The 15,618-nt window shown below is 43.8% G+C and overlaps 1 protein-coding gene across 1 annotated transcript; it reads right to left on the bottom strand.

Annotated features, from left to right (window-relative positions):
- Window positions 1-3,346: 3,346 nt before the first annotated feature.
- Window positions 3,347-6,035, bottom strand: LOC107097128 (group XIIB secretory phospholipase A2-like protein). The gene is made up of 3 exons (XM_015394144.1): window positions 5,433-6,035; window positions 4,314-4,390; window positions 3,347-4,197 (listed from the first exon to the last, which is right to left on the bottom strand). The coding sequence occupies exons 1-3, from the start codon at window positions 5,920-5,922 to the stop codon at window positions 3,892-3,894; spliced, it is 873 nt and encodes a 290-aa protein (XP_015249630.1). The 5' UTR covers window positions 5,923-6,035; the 3' UTR covers window positions 3,347-3,891.
- Between the last annotated feature and the right edge of the window lie 9,583 nt (window positions 6,036-15,618).

Here is a 15,618-nt window from a genome sequence, read left to right as displayed (position 1 = left end):
AGCGATATTAAAACAATAAAAGGCTTGCAATATTTCAGTTGATTTGTATTGAATCCAGAATGTATGACATTTCATGATTTTTAATTGCATTACAGAAAATAAAGAACTTTATCACAATATTCTAATTTTCTGAGACAGTCCTATATATTGAAGTCATGCACGGATTGTGGCTTTACTACATTTGCAAATTCTTTTTGTTGACCCACATATGTTTTACACTGCAGGGGTACCATGGCTGTAGCTACAGGCTGGTAGCACTGACTTCACACCTAATGAAGACCCTCAAACTATTGGTCTTACACCATTTAAACCACCACCACCACCCCCCACCCCCTTGGTGAAGACTTCATTGGCTCCACTGCAGTTTGCCAGTAGATCCAATAAGGCCATCATCTTCCTTCAGCACCAAATTCTGACTCATCTGGAGAAACCTGGAAGCACTGATGAGGATCATGTTCTTTGATTTCTTCAGTGCTTTCAACACCATCCAGCAAGGACTCCTAAGTTACAAGCTGAAGCTGTCAGGTTGGACCAGTACATGTCCAAGTGGATTATGGACTACCTTAATGGCCGCTCACAGTATGTGAAGGCACAGGGCTGTGTCTCAGATAGGTTGGTTTACATTACAGGAGACCCTCAGGGAACATTTCTGCCACCGTTCCTCTTCATTCTCTACACTGCAGACTTCTCCATCAACTCTCCAAGCTGCCACCTCCAGGGGTTCTCTGGGAACGGCTCCAGAACTTAGTGGTCTGGTGCCAGCAGAACCACCTTCTGACTAATGCAGGGAAAACCAATGAGCTAGTGATGATCTTACGCAAAAGGAGATCCATCTCACTGACACCGGTGAACATTCAGCGAACAGACATTGAGATAGTGGACTGTTATAATTACCTAGGTGTTCACCTGAATAACAAACTGGACTGGACTCACAAAAATGAGACTCTCTACAAGAAGGGTCAGAGCAGACTCTTCCTGCTGAGGAGACTGAAGTCTTTTGGGGTGCAGGGGGCTCTCCTAAAGATCTTCAATGACTCTGTTGTGACATCAACCATCTTCTATGGAGCTGTCTGTTGGAGCAGTGGCTTATAAGTAGCTTTCCATCACTAGAAACTCTGGTCCAAGTTTGGTTAACCAGCAGAATCCAGGAAATCAGTCCAAAAACAAAACTGACAGAACAGACAAGGGCAAAGCAAAAACTCGGTTATCCAAAGCCAGACAACAGGTCAAAATCAGGATCACAGTACAATTACTTGAATGATAGAGTTACTCACACCAAACAGCTCAAATAATCTGGTGCAGATGGTAGCCAAAAACCATAAATAGCAGTGTAGTGGGGAAATAAGTATTCAACTATTCATCCTAGTTAAATAAATGGAGATCGAAGGATTTCTCTCACTCTGCACTTATTTATCATATCTTTGCAAAGAGAGAACAGTTCATCATACAGCCCTTATGGCACAGTATTCAGCTCCGTTCTGCCTGAGCAGCATTCGTTCCCCCTAGAAAGTAGTCAGAGACTAAACAAATTACAGACAGTTTGGTTAACAGTAACATGTTATGAATAAACCTTGAGAAAAAATCTGGCTTGTTTTGGGAAGAAGCTATGTCTGGTCTACAAACACTCTCACACAGGGGCATTGTGTGGCCTTGCAGGTGAAAGAGATTGAGTGAAAACTTTTATGCTGAGTAAATAGCATAAATTAATATATGTGTAAGCGCCTGAACTTACATGAGAATTTCTATCCTGTATCACTTAATACTACTAGTAGTAGGTTAAGAAGCGTAGAAGTTATTTGAAGTATGCGCCTGTGAGAGTGTGATATGTTGATGTCTTTCCCCCCCACAACTTAGAATAAACCACCAGTTTGGATAAACAATTATATTTTATTAGAGCTTCAAGCTCAGAAACTGGTAAATGGAAATGGAATAGTAAATTGCTTTTTTTCAACGAAACAATCGGACCATAAAATAAAAGTTGGCCTGGATTAATCAACAGAAAATTATGTCACCAAATAGCCTTCAGAGGCACTTAAATGCAATCAGTTCCTTATGAACCCAAACTCTGGCTAAAAGTAAGCAGCGAAGGCTGCAAGAGCCTATTGTATTTCGAAAGTTTCTTATTTTTGTAGCACTTCGAACGCATTTTACGGGGACTTCGCATATTCAAAAACNAGCATTGGAGAGATAGCAGGTGCAAATAATGGCAATGGCACCTACCACAGCAGTGGAGGAGGTACCAGTCGGCCTGCCACTAATTCTTATCACCTGCTGTGGCACAGGAGCGGATGCAGTGACACCTACCACTGATTTCCATGTCCTGCCACTCTATCAAAGAGGGTGCCAGACAGCCTCCCACTGATTTCCATGACATACAGTCATGACATGCATCTGGTAGTGGCACTTCCTATGGCAGCTGCATCTAATGGTACCACTGCCAGTAACACTTGGAGAGTATTGGCACTTCCAGTGGCACAAGGTGTCGCTAAGTCGGCAATGTGTATGTGTAAGTAAATTTGTATTGTTGCCATTACATTAATTGAAAGTAAATATAGAGCAAGCATTAAATAACCCCAACATTAAACCGTTTGTGCATAAAAAGCAATAGAAGTGCGGCAGGTGGCAGGGCCATGCCACTGCAGCTGCCACAATGTGCTAAAGGATGTGCCGTTGGTTAAGGCAGATGGACTGCTGGTGTTCTGACACCTTGTGGCAGGGGGCTGGTAAAAGTTCCACAAGCTTTTATTAGAAATAAGATAAATAAAATATGATTATTTGAAAGTAGTTATAGACTAACAGTCCTATATAATCATACCGTATAACCATAAACAGCAATAGAAGTGCCAATGAAAGTGCCGCTGGAAGTGTCACTATTAGATCCAACTGACACCAGAAGTGCCACAAATTGAGCTCTGCCCAGCGGCAGCAGTAAGCAGTTTCAGAAACAAACAGTGGTCATAGCACAGCCACAGCAAGTGGAACAGCAGTGGTTGTTCCTGGCAGCCTTTCAGAATATAAGAGTTACAGATGAGCAAAGTCAAGGTTAGATCTTTGTTCAAGTATTTGAAGGCGAGCTGTGAAAATATAATTTAATGCAATTTCCTTAACAAGTTTTTCTAATGTAACTGTCAAAAGCTCAGAACATAGGATACAGAATTCAAGCAGATGGATCATGGTAATTTCAAAACAAGCCTTTATTAAAGGAAGCAGGGACAGGTTCTCTGGATACTCTGCAGGGACACTCAGGTTAGTGACTTCAGAACCCAGACTGGAAATGCTAATGGGTGTGTGAGTCACTAACCTGGTAAAGTTCAGNCGAAGTATTTGTACTTCGTTACTTCCCATCTCTGTTAACCCTAAATAACTATGATAGGTTTAACAGCAGCTCCTTGTGAAAGTTTAAACAGTTAATCTCTGCTAATACAATATGTATGAACATTTTTAGTTGAAACTGTTTGCAATAATCTGCCAATGGTACCGGATTCCATACTGTAGCACTTAGAATGAATGCCCTATGACACCTCTCCATTAAAGGAATAAGAACTGCTGCAGTTTACTTAAATAAAACTCAACAAAAACTTACATTTTTTGTCCAAATATCCTTTGGCATAAATAGCTTGGCTATTTTAGAGACTGGGTTTGATATAAAGCAGAGGGATTCTGTCTTGAGCTCAGTTATATTTGGGCTAAATGCACGCTTCGGTCTCTAGAACCAACTAATCTGGATTCATGTCTAGTAAAGTCACCAAAAGTTGTTTACTTCTTTAAGCCTTTTGACCAAATCCCACTTCAGATACTCTGAACATTTCCTGAGTGGTCATATGAAAGGGATGGTAATATGCAGAAACATCCATTACTCTGTTATTTTTGAGAAGTACAGTGTTCTGTCTGTCACAGTTCATCCCTCTCCTCTCCCTTGCAGACACATGATGCCCTCTGGCTGTTCATGTAAGGCCTGCAACCCAGAGTCCACACTGTGTTGTAGAGAGCATTTGCCATAGATTCACAAGCTGATTGAAGGAGTTTGTCACCTTGTACTTTGGAAACAAAGCCCAGACTCTTCTTCAGGTCAGAGCAGAAGCCATGAAGGCATGAGCGAAACTTGGCATCACAGTCGTACTTGTTCACACCGCAGGTGTCGTAGCACATATCCAGCTGGTTACAGCAATTTGTCATTGCAGGGATTCCCACATCAAGCTGCCATAAGAAAGAACTATGTTTCATCATGGTTCACCACTCTACAAGGTATTATTGGGGTAAAATTACATTTTTTAGGATGGTGCTATGAGCAGGCCACCTACAGCAGCATTCACCTGCAATTCCACCAGCGAAGAGCTGCAGCCATTGGGTTCTTGGTGCTTGTAGTCAGGCCGAGGAAGTTGCAGTTCTCCTATGAAAGCAAACAGACTCTGTTAAGCTTTAGGATTAGCAAACACTTCTTACAAAATTAAACCTTAGGCCTCCATGTATCACTGTGATTTAGTAGAATGGAACAGATAAGTGCATGACTTTTAAGTGAAATTAAAAAGATGCATGGATATCAAAGTTACATATTTTCAATAAAGCACTAGAAATGTGTCATTCAAATGTATATGCCCCATCTTTTTTCATTGATAATCCCTAAATAAAAATCTGATCTTGGTTCTGTTAATTTTTCACAAATTTTTTAAAAGACCCGCACTCCAAAAATTTACATGCACAACACTGTACCCACTCCCGAGAGGAAATGCCTATTAAACGCATGCAAGAGCATGCAATCCATTTCTCCTGGTGCATGCTCTGTTTAAAAGTTGCTATTTGCGTCTTCCAAAAGAAGATTTGCAGTTTTTCCACTATGTCAGACTCACTACCGGTAAGAGAAAATGGGGTTGAGCACAACGGCCTTACACAACATATCACCAGAATGACTATTAGGAGGACCACTTATTTTGATGATCCACCTGGAATAAAAACATCCTTCACCTCTTGGACACTAGGCCTGTTTTCTAGAAATATGCTTGAAAATAACATGCCCAAAATCAATTGAATATATCTCAAGAACTACAGAGTTTATTTTAATTGTTTTGGTATCAAAATAAAGGCAAGACACCAGAGAATATGTTACAGGTCTAAAAACCATCTTGCCTGTTATTTGGGTCCTCATGTTATGAAGAGGTTAAGTTCTCTTCTGATGTAAGATAGTCTGCAACTCTGGTTTGAAAGCATCTACATTGATTGCATAACAAAAATGACCCATGCCCCTCAACAAATGCTTTTAATTCAAAGGTTCAAAAGGACAAACCTTGTTGAATATGTGTGAGGACATAAAACATGAGAACAGAAGGTTTTCTGTGTTTTTGCAACAGAATTTTTGGAGTTCAGGGAAAAATATTGTTAATACCTCTGAGGGAACCAAAACTAATATAAAGTATGAGTACAAGATTGATCCTTACCATATCTACAGTGGTATTCACAGACACCATTGTATCCCCCGACCAGCTCAACCAGGGAGTCAAAGTATCCGTGCACAGTTTGGAAGCTCTCTCTTATGGAGTTGATGCTCCAGCTGCTTGCATCATCTTGTTCCAGGGGTTTATTCAAAGCCTTGTTTGTCCGGACGGGCCGGATCTCATTAGCCTCCTCTTCAGATGGAAGCTGCTCCTTGGCAACAGCTTTCTTTGCAAGAGCTTCAATAGTAGCAGAGTCTACATCAGGAGTATCCCTGTCTGTGTCTGACCCTTTGGCTTGGTCCACTTCAGGTAGGTCAGCTCCCTGATTATATGCTGATATTGTATCACTCAAAGCAGAATCTAGAGGAGCAGCTTGGGTGTTCAAAGCAGTAGCTTCCCCCTCTTCAGTGGCTTCAGTTTGGTAGTAACCCAAAGTGGCACTCATGCCCATGGACACACAGAGGAGGAGCAGGGCAGGAGTCCGAAGCAACATGTTGACCAGCTGGCTAAAATTCAAGAAGAGGTAGATCTCCACCAAGTGAAGTGTCTTCAGTCAGGTTTCAAAAGAAGGAAGAGCTCAGGCAGTGAAGGACAACACCAAGCTTAGTTCTCTCTCACTGTCAGCCTGCTTCCTGCTCGCTCTGCAGGAGGCTATAGAATACAGCAAATCTTTACATGTGGTTTACCAATGATCACGTATGCAAAGGTTGCAGTAACAGTTACTTTTTATGCTATTTTGTTCTTGGTCTCTTGCGGCTAAAAGGTTTGTCAGCTCATCTTGGACTCTGAGAAACAATAAATAGAGTTAAGGTGCGAGAACTTTAAACTAGAAAACATTTTCTGGTCTTTTGTTGTTAAATAAACGGTACCACTTGTAATCCCTCAGAGCTCTTCTTGTCTTTTCCACTAGCCTCCAAGCTTTTTTTTCTGCCTCGTCCATGGCTTTATCACTTATTGCAATCTCTCCAAACTGTTTCACTTCAGTCTGCAGCGACTGCAACACAAGAAAACAAAAAAAAAAACCTAACAAAACCACAAAAGACAACTGAATTATTTACAGCTCCTTGCTAAACTATAATTCAAATTCAACTTTTCAACTTTTTTTTTTTTTTTTAAATTTAAAAATCTTATATGTTGCACTATAAAATTCTGCATGTGTTATCGCTTTCTAAAACCCACTTTGACTGCAAAGATGTGTCGGTCGTTTGAAAACTTTCCCAGAGATTCTTAGCCATATTTAAGGCTGAATATTTAGTAGTACAAGAACCACAATAAAACCATTTTATTGATTATTATAATTTCTGTTTTGTGTTTTTCTGGAAGCAGTGCTGGATTCCAATATGGCCAATTTGGCTTCCCACCCAGGTTGGGATGTCCCCAGCATAGTTTTCTATTATTTGATTGCCAGTCCTCTGAAAAGGAAACAACCACCCTATGTGACATACATAATGAAAGCATTGTAAAAAAAATATATTACTGTACACTATGTCTGGCCAGTGAAGCTAAATGTTGGTTTTTCTATTGAATCTTTATTGTATTCAATTATCTTAAAAACGTACACTGAATAAATCTGAACTAAATGGTTAGAGAAAAGCTTCCCTGTATTGTTATGCTGCCATTTTATGTTATTTGCTTTGTGTAGGAATATCACACCAGCTTGTTGGAAATTTTATTTTGAATCTCTTGGTTGTTCATTAAAATATATGAAGATTTAACGAATTTAAAAAAAAATACATGAGATGTAGGTATACTTATGCTTCTGATTTGTTTACTCTCCACATGTTAAAAAACCCTTAACAAGTTTTGTTTCTCATTTTCATTAAAACTGTCCGCCAGTAAAACGTAAAGGCATTTTAGATTTCAATAATTTACTCTAATGTTACAAAACATCCTCCTAAAAAAGTGATTTTTGACTTTTTAAATGTGATGTTAGTCCAACATTTTCTTTACATTTTACACCTCATGTACAACAGAATCTGTAGACTTTCATTTATCCATGGCAATTAGCCAAAAATGATACTGTCTTAATCAGTGTTTTAGATTTATATTTTGGTATAAATATATACATAGTTTTTCTTACCATATTTCCTTTTGAGGACTGGGAGTCCACCAGGTTATGGACGTAGAAATCATACTCAGTCTGGAAGAAAGAAAAAACATTACATATTTCTCAAAATTCAGGTTTAATTATTCCAGGAAGACTGGAGGAAACTAAATGCACACAAAACACTAGGATGATTATAAAGCAAATATACATTCATATTTAATTGATTAGAAAATGCACTACTTTCATTTTGCTGTTTTATCAGGTTAGAACTGCCTTTTGAGAAATAACAAACAATAAGCTGATATTAAACATACTTTTCAATTAAGCGAACATTTCTTAAAGGTGTTTTTTTGTGTACCTTGTTCTTATCTTATTTTTGAGTAGCTGTATGTCCTATTGGACATGGTTGTGAACATTAATCACAAAGCAATCTTGTTAAATAACTGTGAGGCACCCTGCAAATCAAACTAATACCTAATTTACTCATCAGCAAGGTTCCTGCTCAATTCGTGTGTAGCAGTTCTCGCCGTAAAGCAAGATTGACTCTCGCGAGACTTCTGAGCCTGTGGGTGCGGGTTGGTGCTCCTGCAATTGCAAGTGCGGTATTTCCCCCACAGACCACCAGGGCGGCCGAGAATACCTTTGTTCAACTTGAAATGACTCATTTAATCATCCAAAACGTTATGGAACACATTAATTAACTGAAAAATGTTGCATAGTGTGCCTTTAAATAGCTTTGGGATTACAACATAAAGGAGCCCAAGGTCCCCTGACACTACAAACAGCGAGTTTGTGATGGAAGGATAAAGGAGGACAAAGGGGAATAGGTGCAATAGTGAAGCTACTTTACCTACACTTTCACAGTTCCTCTGCGAGAAAGTGAAATTAAATGTCTGTGCCTGTGAGCGCTTGTTTAAAAGAGAGGATCTACTGGAAGGCAGCTGCCAGCAGATGATCCTTCACCTCAGTGCGAGTTTGAGCAGCGATGTGCTGATTCACTGCAGCAGCCTGGACCCTCTCCACACTAGGCTCAAAGCCCTCTGGGCTGATTCATGGATCTGTCATTAGAGACCATTCAGTGTGTTAATGGTACAAGCTGTGCAGGGTCTTTATAACCACAGTTTGGTTATGAATCAGTCGGGCTGTATTATAGAGATAATTACTATGCACGGATAGGCTTCTGGGGAACTGTTTGGACAAAATTAACCGTTCTTACCGTTCTTATTTGGATTTTGCAGGCAAAATCCAAATAATTGAATTTGTGTAAGCGCCTGAACTTACATGAAAATTTATATCTTGTATCATTTAATACTACTAGTAGTAGCTTAAGAAGGGTAGAAGTTACTTGAAGTATGCGCCTGTGAGAGTGTGGTATGTTTATGTCTCCCACCCCACCACTTAGAATAAACACAGCAAAACAACATAAGCAATAACGTCACGGCGTCCCGAATGTCCACCAACGCAACTGTAAGCACAGTTCCTTGAAATCGAATACCGGTTATCCGCTCGGTGAGACCCCGCCCCGCAGCTGCACAAAAGTTCTGTCCCCAAGGTGCAAAATACTCTTTAAAGCAATGCTGCCTTTGGCGAAGTCAGGTGGCAGGGTATACTCACAGTTCCATAGAAGAGAAGAAGGGAGAGGGTAGAGAAAGGAATGTTCGACCTGTTCGGATCAGAGCGAACCGACGTTCATGGACCCCAGTGCCGTCTTCTCGCCGCGGCTCGCCAGCTGTCACCACTCGCACGGTTCCAACACCCAAACTTTTCTTAAGACAAGTTTACTTGCAGGCATATATCTTCACTGCACCAAACTCCTCTGGCTGTCGGCGTCCGCTGCATGTCGGAATTCCCCCTCCGTCCTTTTCTGCTCCACGTCTCCACTCTCTCTCTACACCTGACGCTCTCCCTCCTTGGCCGAGCGCCACGTCACGTTATTCCCCACATTCCCCCCTTCCAAACCCTGCCACCACCAAGACTTTTTGAAAGCATTGGACAATGTTGATCAATGTCCACTTGCACACTATAGTTCAGGTGTGCCACCGGGGAGCTTTCCTTTTTTTTTCTGTCCGGAAAGCTTTTCTCTTCATTTTTTTTTTTTACCATACATCAAGCATAAACAAAAGTAGCGTATTTTGGTAAGAACATGAACATGTAACAGCAAAACAGAACATACACTTATTTCAAGACATAGTCTTTTAATCTAAGGGGAGCTGACCCCTAGAACTTCTCTGAGGCCTAGTAGGCAGAGGCTGATCACCATCAATACTTGACTCGTCTGCATCATCAAAAGATGCATCTGACTCAACTTCAGTGCAGTGGTCTTCCATTACACCCGAATGCTCACCATTTCCTTCCCTCCCCCCTATGTCAGTGTCTCTGCATGGTGTACTGTGGTTGGGTGCGTGCAGCATGTGAGGTGTCTGGTGAGTGCCAGGCATTTGTTGGTTAGGAGGGGCAGGGACAGGGCGATGTGGCACATAAATCATATCAGCATCCTCAGACATGGACTCATCTGAGGCCCTATGTGAATGACGGGGTCGGAGACTTTTCTGCAACCTGGGCCACTCGAAAGTGCAAGGTTTCATTTGGTCCCTGTGCACTACCCGCGTAGGGCCGCCAGCCTCTGGCTTAACGGTGAAAACTGGCATATCAGGGTGGTTCTGTGCAAACACAAGGAAGGGGTCTGACCTGTCCAGTTCGCCGAGCTGCGTCTGCAGCTGTCTGCAGTCGCTGGTGATGACCCAGGACCCATTCATCAAGGTTTTCCATATCACTCACTTCCAGGTCTTTACCCCCCAATACGTCCCGAGGTAGCCGTGCATCCCTCCCAAAGAGCAGATAGAAAGGGGAATACCCAGTTGAGCGGTGCACATGACTATTATAAGCCAGGGTCAACTCTGGGAGATATTCTCTCCAGTTCCTTTTCTTTTCAGTGGGGAGGGATCTGAGCATGTCGTGCATCGTTCTGTTAAAACGCTCACACTGGGCGTTTCCCTGGGGGTGGTAGGGAGTCGTCCGGCTCTTGGCAATCCTATACACCCGACAGAGATCTTTATTGACACTGGCTTCAAAGTTCCGGCCCTGGTCGGAATGTAGTCTAGCAGGACAGCCATAATAGACAAACCAATTCTTGACGATTGCATTGGCGGTTGTTCTTGCTGTTTGGTCTCTGGTAGGAACCACAATGGTGAACCTTGTGAACATATCAGTAAGTACAAGGACATTTTCATACCCTCCGACCGATGGCTCCAAAAGGGTATAGTCCATTGCCAGCACCTCCAAAGGGGCGACAACATTGGTGCAGGTCATTGGTGCCTGAGCCTTGGGGAACACGTCTCTTGCGAGTGTACAGCGCTTGCATTGCTGTGCCCAGCACTTGACGTCTTTAGACATAGCGGGCCAATAGTAGCCCCGCCTAAGGGCCTCTAACATTCCCTTGTCACTGAAGTGCCCCCCATGGTCATGTTGGTTCTCAAACACTGTTCTCTACCAGCTGATTCACGTCTTCACCATCCCTGGGGTCCCGCAGGCACTGGAAAAGGACGCCATGTTGAGTTTTCAGACGGTCCCACTGTCCTACAAGCCGCCGCTGTGACCAGTTCATTGTCCGCAAAACCTCTTTCATTGGCTTCTGACATGCTTTCAGTGCAAGCAGGAGTGGACGAATGTCAGGGTCTTGCATCTGTAGTTCCCGCATCTCCTCCCAGCTGCTTCCGCATATCCGGCCTCTCACCTTCGACTGGGCTGCTGAATGAACTGGTACTTCCCTCGCTTCAGCACCCCTAGTTGGCCACAGACAGGCACGCACCTCATCTTCTTTTATGACCAGGAAATCCTTCTCTCTGTCTTCAACCTCTGGCTCCGTACCCACCGGGATACGAGAGAGCACGTCTGTGTTTTGGTTTATCCGGCCTGGTTTATAGTGAACTTCAAAGTTAAATTCAGCTAACTGGGCCACCCATCTTTGCTCAACTGCACTGAGGTTGGCAGTATCTAAGTATCTTAGTGGGTTGTGGTCAGTAATGACTGTGAATTTAGAGAAGAGCAGTAGGTCACGAAACTTTTCAGTCATTGCCCACTTGAGGGCAAGTAGCTCTAGCTTAAATGCACTGTAGTTTCGGTCATTTCGTTCCGAGCCCCGCAGACCCCGACTAGCGAAAGCAATGACCCGCTCGATGCCCTCCTGTTTTTGGTCCAAGACCGCTCCCAGGCCCAGACAACTCACATCTGTTGTTACGATGAAGGGGAGACCAAGATCAGGGTAGGCAAGTATGGGTGGAGTCATAAGACACTTTCTGAGGCTATCAAAGGAAGCCTGGCACCTCTCATCCCATTCAAATGGCTGTGACCTAGCATTTAGCTCACCCTTTTTCTGTTTGCCCATCAGAGCATGTAGGGGCCTTGCTAATTGAGCAAATCGGGGAACAAAACGCCTGTAGTAAGACATAAAGCCCACTACTTGACGGACTTCCTTTACAGATTGTGGGGTGGGCCAGTCTTCCAGTACCTTCACTTTTTCCATATCCACTTGAACCCCTTCTGCCGAGACCACATGGCCAAGGAACTTGACCTCCTTCCTGAACAAGAAACACTTCTTAGGCTTAAGTTTGAGTCCATGTTCCTGCAACCGACCAAATACGAGATCTAAGCGCTGCAAGTGGCTTTCAAAGTCTTTTGAGAACACGAGAACATCGTCCAGGTAAATCAGAAGCACATCAAAAGCCATGTCCCCCAGCACAACTTCCATTAGGCGCTGAAACGTTGCGGGGGCGTTACAGAGCCCAAATGGCATGCGGGTCCATTCATACAGCCCGAATGGTGTTGTTACCGCAGTTTTCTCCTGATCCTGGGCAGCTACAGCTACTTGAAAGTACCCGGCAGTGAGGTCCAGGGACGAAAAGAGCTGCGCCTGGCCCAGTGCATCCAACGACTCCTCCACTCTGGGGAGGGGGTATGCATCTCTGTGTGTTACATTATTGAGTCTTCTGTGATCACAACAGAACCGTACTGACCCGTCCTTCTTCATGACCACCACTGCCGGAGACGCCCATGGACTGCAGCTCTCCTTGAGCACTCCCTGTGAAACTAGATCCTGCACATGCTGCTTCACTTCTTGGAACACGTGGGGTGGCACCCGGCGATGTCTTTGTTTAATGGGGTGAGCACTGCCAGTGGGGATACAGTGAGTAACGGTAGTGGTGTAACCATAGTCCCTATTGTTTTGTGAAAACACAGCATGGTGCTTCTCTAACAGGTGATTAAGCTGATGTACCTGATCCGTGGTGAGGCCCTGCAGGTCTGCTTGCACAGGGACGGCCAATAGCCCTGGCTCTTCCAGCTTAGGTTGCACCTGGCTCACAATGGTTTTGACTCGGATTTCACCTGCTGCCTCTTCAAACGCCACCACTTCTTTGGGAAGCACTTTGTGTGGCTTACACAGCTCAGCCACTCTTGCTCTTGGAGGCAAAACAATGGGCTTGGGGCTTGGGTTCATTATTCGGACTGGGACCTTCCCCCCCACTGAGGTTGCTAAACCGTTGGCTACTAACAGCCCGGGAGACGTGTTCACCGTGGGTGAAGCCTCCACCAAGACTCTGCATTTTATTTTAGGAGACACCCGACAGCACCCTTCAATGACTGTTTCACTGTGGGGGGGGATGATGACAGCCCGCCTACCACCCACTTTGACAAAGCCAATTCTCACATTGCAGTCCACCAGTTGCTCCTCCTTTCCCATTTCCACAAAGACACGATAAAGGCTCGCACCCCCACTCCGCTGGCCATGCCTCTCTATCTGCTGCACCCCATCTAGGCCAACAAATAGGTTACGAAGATCGCCGAGCACATTCATGCCCAGTATGCCTGAGGCTCCACCTGTGCTATCAGTCTCGTCTCGAAGCACAAACACACACTTTCCTGGAAGCTTCTTTCCCAGGCACTCAATATCAGCATACAGACACCCAATTATGGGGATGTCCAAGCCGTTGGCAGCAGTTAATTTAACCCATTTTGCAGGTGACAGGGTCTTTCCCTCAAACTGCCTGTTAAAGTGAGCCTCAGAAATAGTAGTCACTTCTGAGCCAGTATCTAGCAAGAAGCAGGTCCTCATTCCATCTATCAGTACATCTACTGTATTGTAAAACAGTTGCCAAAAGCATTTTGTGGGTCCCCAATCTGTCGGGAGGAACTGTGCTGGGTTACAATGGATTGAAAAAATCATGCTCATTTTTGCTTGCGTCTGCTCCGTCTGCTTTGGCTCAGTAACTGAAGCATTAACTTGGGGCAGGGCCCCCTTTCTCTGTGGGCAGTTACGGCTTGTATGGCCTTGTTGACCACAGGTATAGCAAATCAGTCTGCCCTCCTGGTCTCGTAGAGGTGGCTTCCTCCCTTCCCCTTGGGGGCTATTGCGCTGCTCAGCTCTTTGCAGTGCAGTAAAAAGTTCATCCTGTCTTGCTGCAAGTTTTTGTATGGATTCGTGCAGCGACTGCAGTGACAGCCCCGCACAGAAGTTACTCTCAGCAGAAGCAGCGCTCACAGTGCCCCGGTTGGGGTTCTTTGCTGGACTAGCTGACAGAACTTCTTCCTCCTCCGACCAGTCGATGGCGGCCTGCATGAGCTCACTGAATTTTTTAGATTCCCTCCCCTTAATCTGCCCTTCATCTCTCTGCGTAAGGAATTGTCATNATTCTCTGGGGGCAGTTACGGCTTGTATGGCCTTGTTGACCACAGGTATAGCAAATCAGTCTGCCCTCCTGGTCTCGTAGAGGTGGCTTCCTCCCTTCCCCTTGGGGGCTATTGCGCTGCCCAGCTCTTTGCAGTGCAGTAAAAAGTTCATCCTGTCTTGCTGCAAGTTTTTGTATGGATTCGTGCAGCGACTGCAGTGACAGCCCCGCACAGAAGTTACTCTCAGCAGAAGCAGCGCTCACAGTGCCCCGGTTGGGGTTCTTTGCTGGACCAGCTGACAGAACTCCTTCCTCCTCCGACCAGTCGATGGCGGCCTGCATGAGCTCACTGATTTTTTTAGATTCCCTCCCCTTAATCTGCCCTTCATCTCTCTGCGTAAGGAATTGTCATGCAATCCCAACACAAACTGCTCCATGAGCACTAAATCTGGATCTTGGAAGCGCTTTTCATCACATCTTATTAATCGACTAAGTTGCTCCTGGAGGTCACAAGCAAATGCCCTAATTTTTTCACCAGCTACTTGCGGTCATAGAACTCTCTTAGCCTTGTGCCTACAGGGACTTTGTCACTATACACCTCCTCAAGGACCTTGAACACAGCCTCAGCATTTGTAGTGCTATTCTCCAGCATGAGCTTAACAGTTAGTTTTGCTTTTCAGGTGTTGCTTTATGAGCTCCACTTTATCCTCTTCAGGGATTTTACATACTTTAAAGTATGACTTAATTGAAGCAATCCACTCTTCTATACATTGCTCACCACTTCCTTTACTGCCTGTGAAATCTGTGTACTTTCTATCTCTCTGTATGTAGACAGTAGGTTGGTTTTTCTGTTCAAGCACCACCTTTGCCATTGCCATAGCCTCTCTTTGATCTTTTCTGGCCTGTTCAAGTAGTGCTGTTTGTTCTTTCATATGCGAGGATTGTTCATGAAACCTTGCTTGGAGTTCTTCAAACTGCTCAAAAAGCTGATTCATTTCTTCTGAGTCTGACATTTTAACTGGGCTTGCTAATAAGCAACACAGATATTCATCCTGTTCGTGACGCTAAATTTAAGCGCCTGAACTTACATGAAAATTTCTATCTGGTATCACTTAATACTACTAGTAGTAGCTTAAGAAGAGTAGAAGTTACTTGAAGTATGCGCCTGTGAGAGTGTGGTATGTTTATGTCTCCCACCCCACCGCTTAGAATAAACAACCAGTTTGGATAAACAATTATATTTTATTAGAGCTTCAAGCTCAGAAACTGGTAAATGGAAATGGAATAATAAAATAGCTTTTTTTTTTTAACGAAACAATCAGACCATAAAATAAAAGTTAGCCTGGAGTAATCAACAGAAAATTATGTCACCAAATAGCCTTCAGAGGCATTTAAACACACTCAGTTCCTTATGAACCCAAACTCTTATTTTGAAATCGAAATTGTAAAAACTCAAAACTATCAAATATGTCCCGGGACC

The sequence above is a fragment of the Cyprinodon variegatus genome, unplaced genomic scaffold, assembly GCF_000732505.1.
Source record: "Cyprinodon variegatus isolate N-32 unplaced genomic scaffold, C_variegatus-1.0 Scaffold674, whole genome shotgun sequence".
NCBI classification, from domain to species: Eukaryota; Metazoa; Chordata; class Actinopteri; order Cyprinodontiformes; family Cyprinodontidae; genus Cyprinodon; species Cyprinodon variegatus.
This window is presented reverse-complemented; position numbering and strand designations above follow the sequence as displayed.

Coding starts and splice junctions, on each gene's coding strand:
- LOC107097128 (XM_015394144.1), bottom strand. CDS start 5,922: ATGTTGCTTCGGACTCCTGCCCTGCTCCTCCTCTGTGTGTCCATGGGC. Junction 4,391..5,432: donor TGAATACCACTGTAGATATG/GTAAGGATCAAT, acceptor TTGCTTTCATAG/GAGAACTGCAACTTCCTCGG. Junction 4,198..4,313: donor CTTCGCTGGTGGAATTGCAG/GTGAATGCTGCT, acceptor TTCTTATGGCAG/CTTGATGTGGGAATCCCTGC.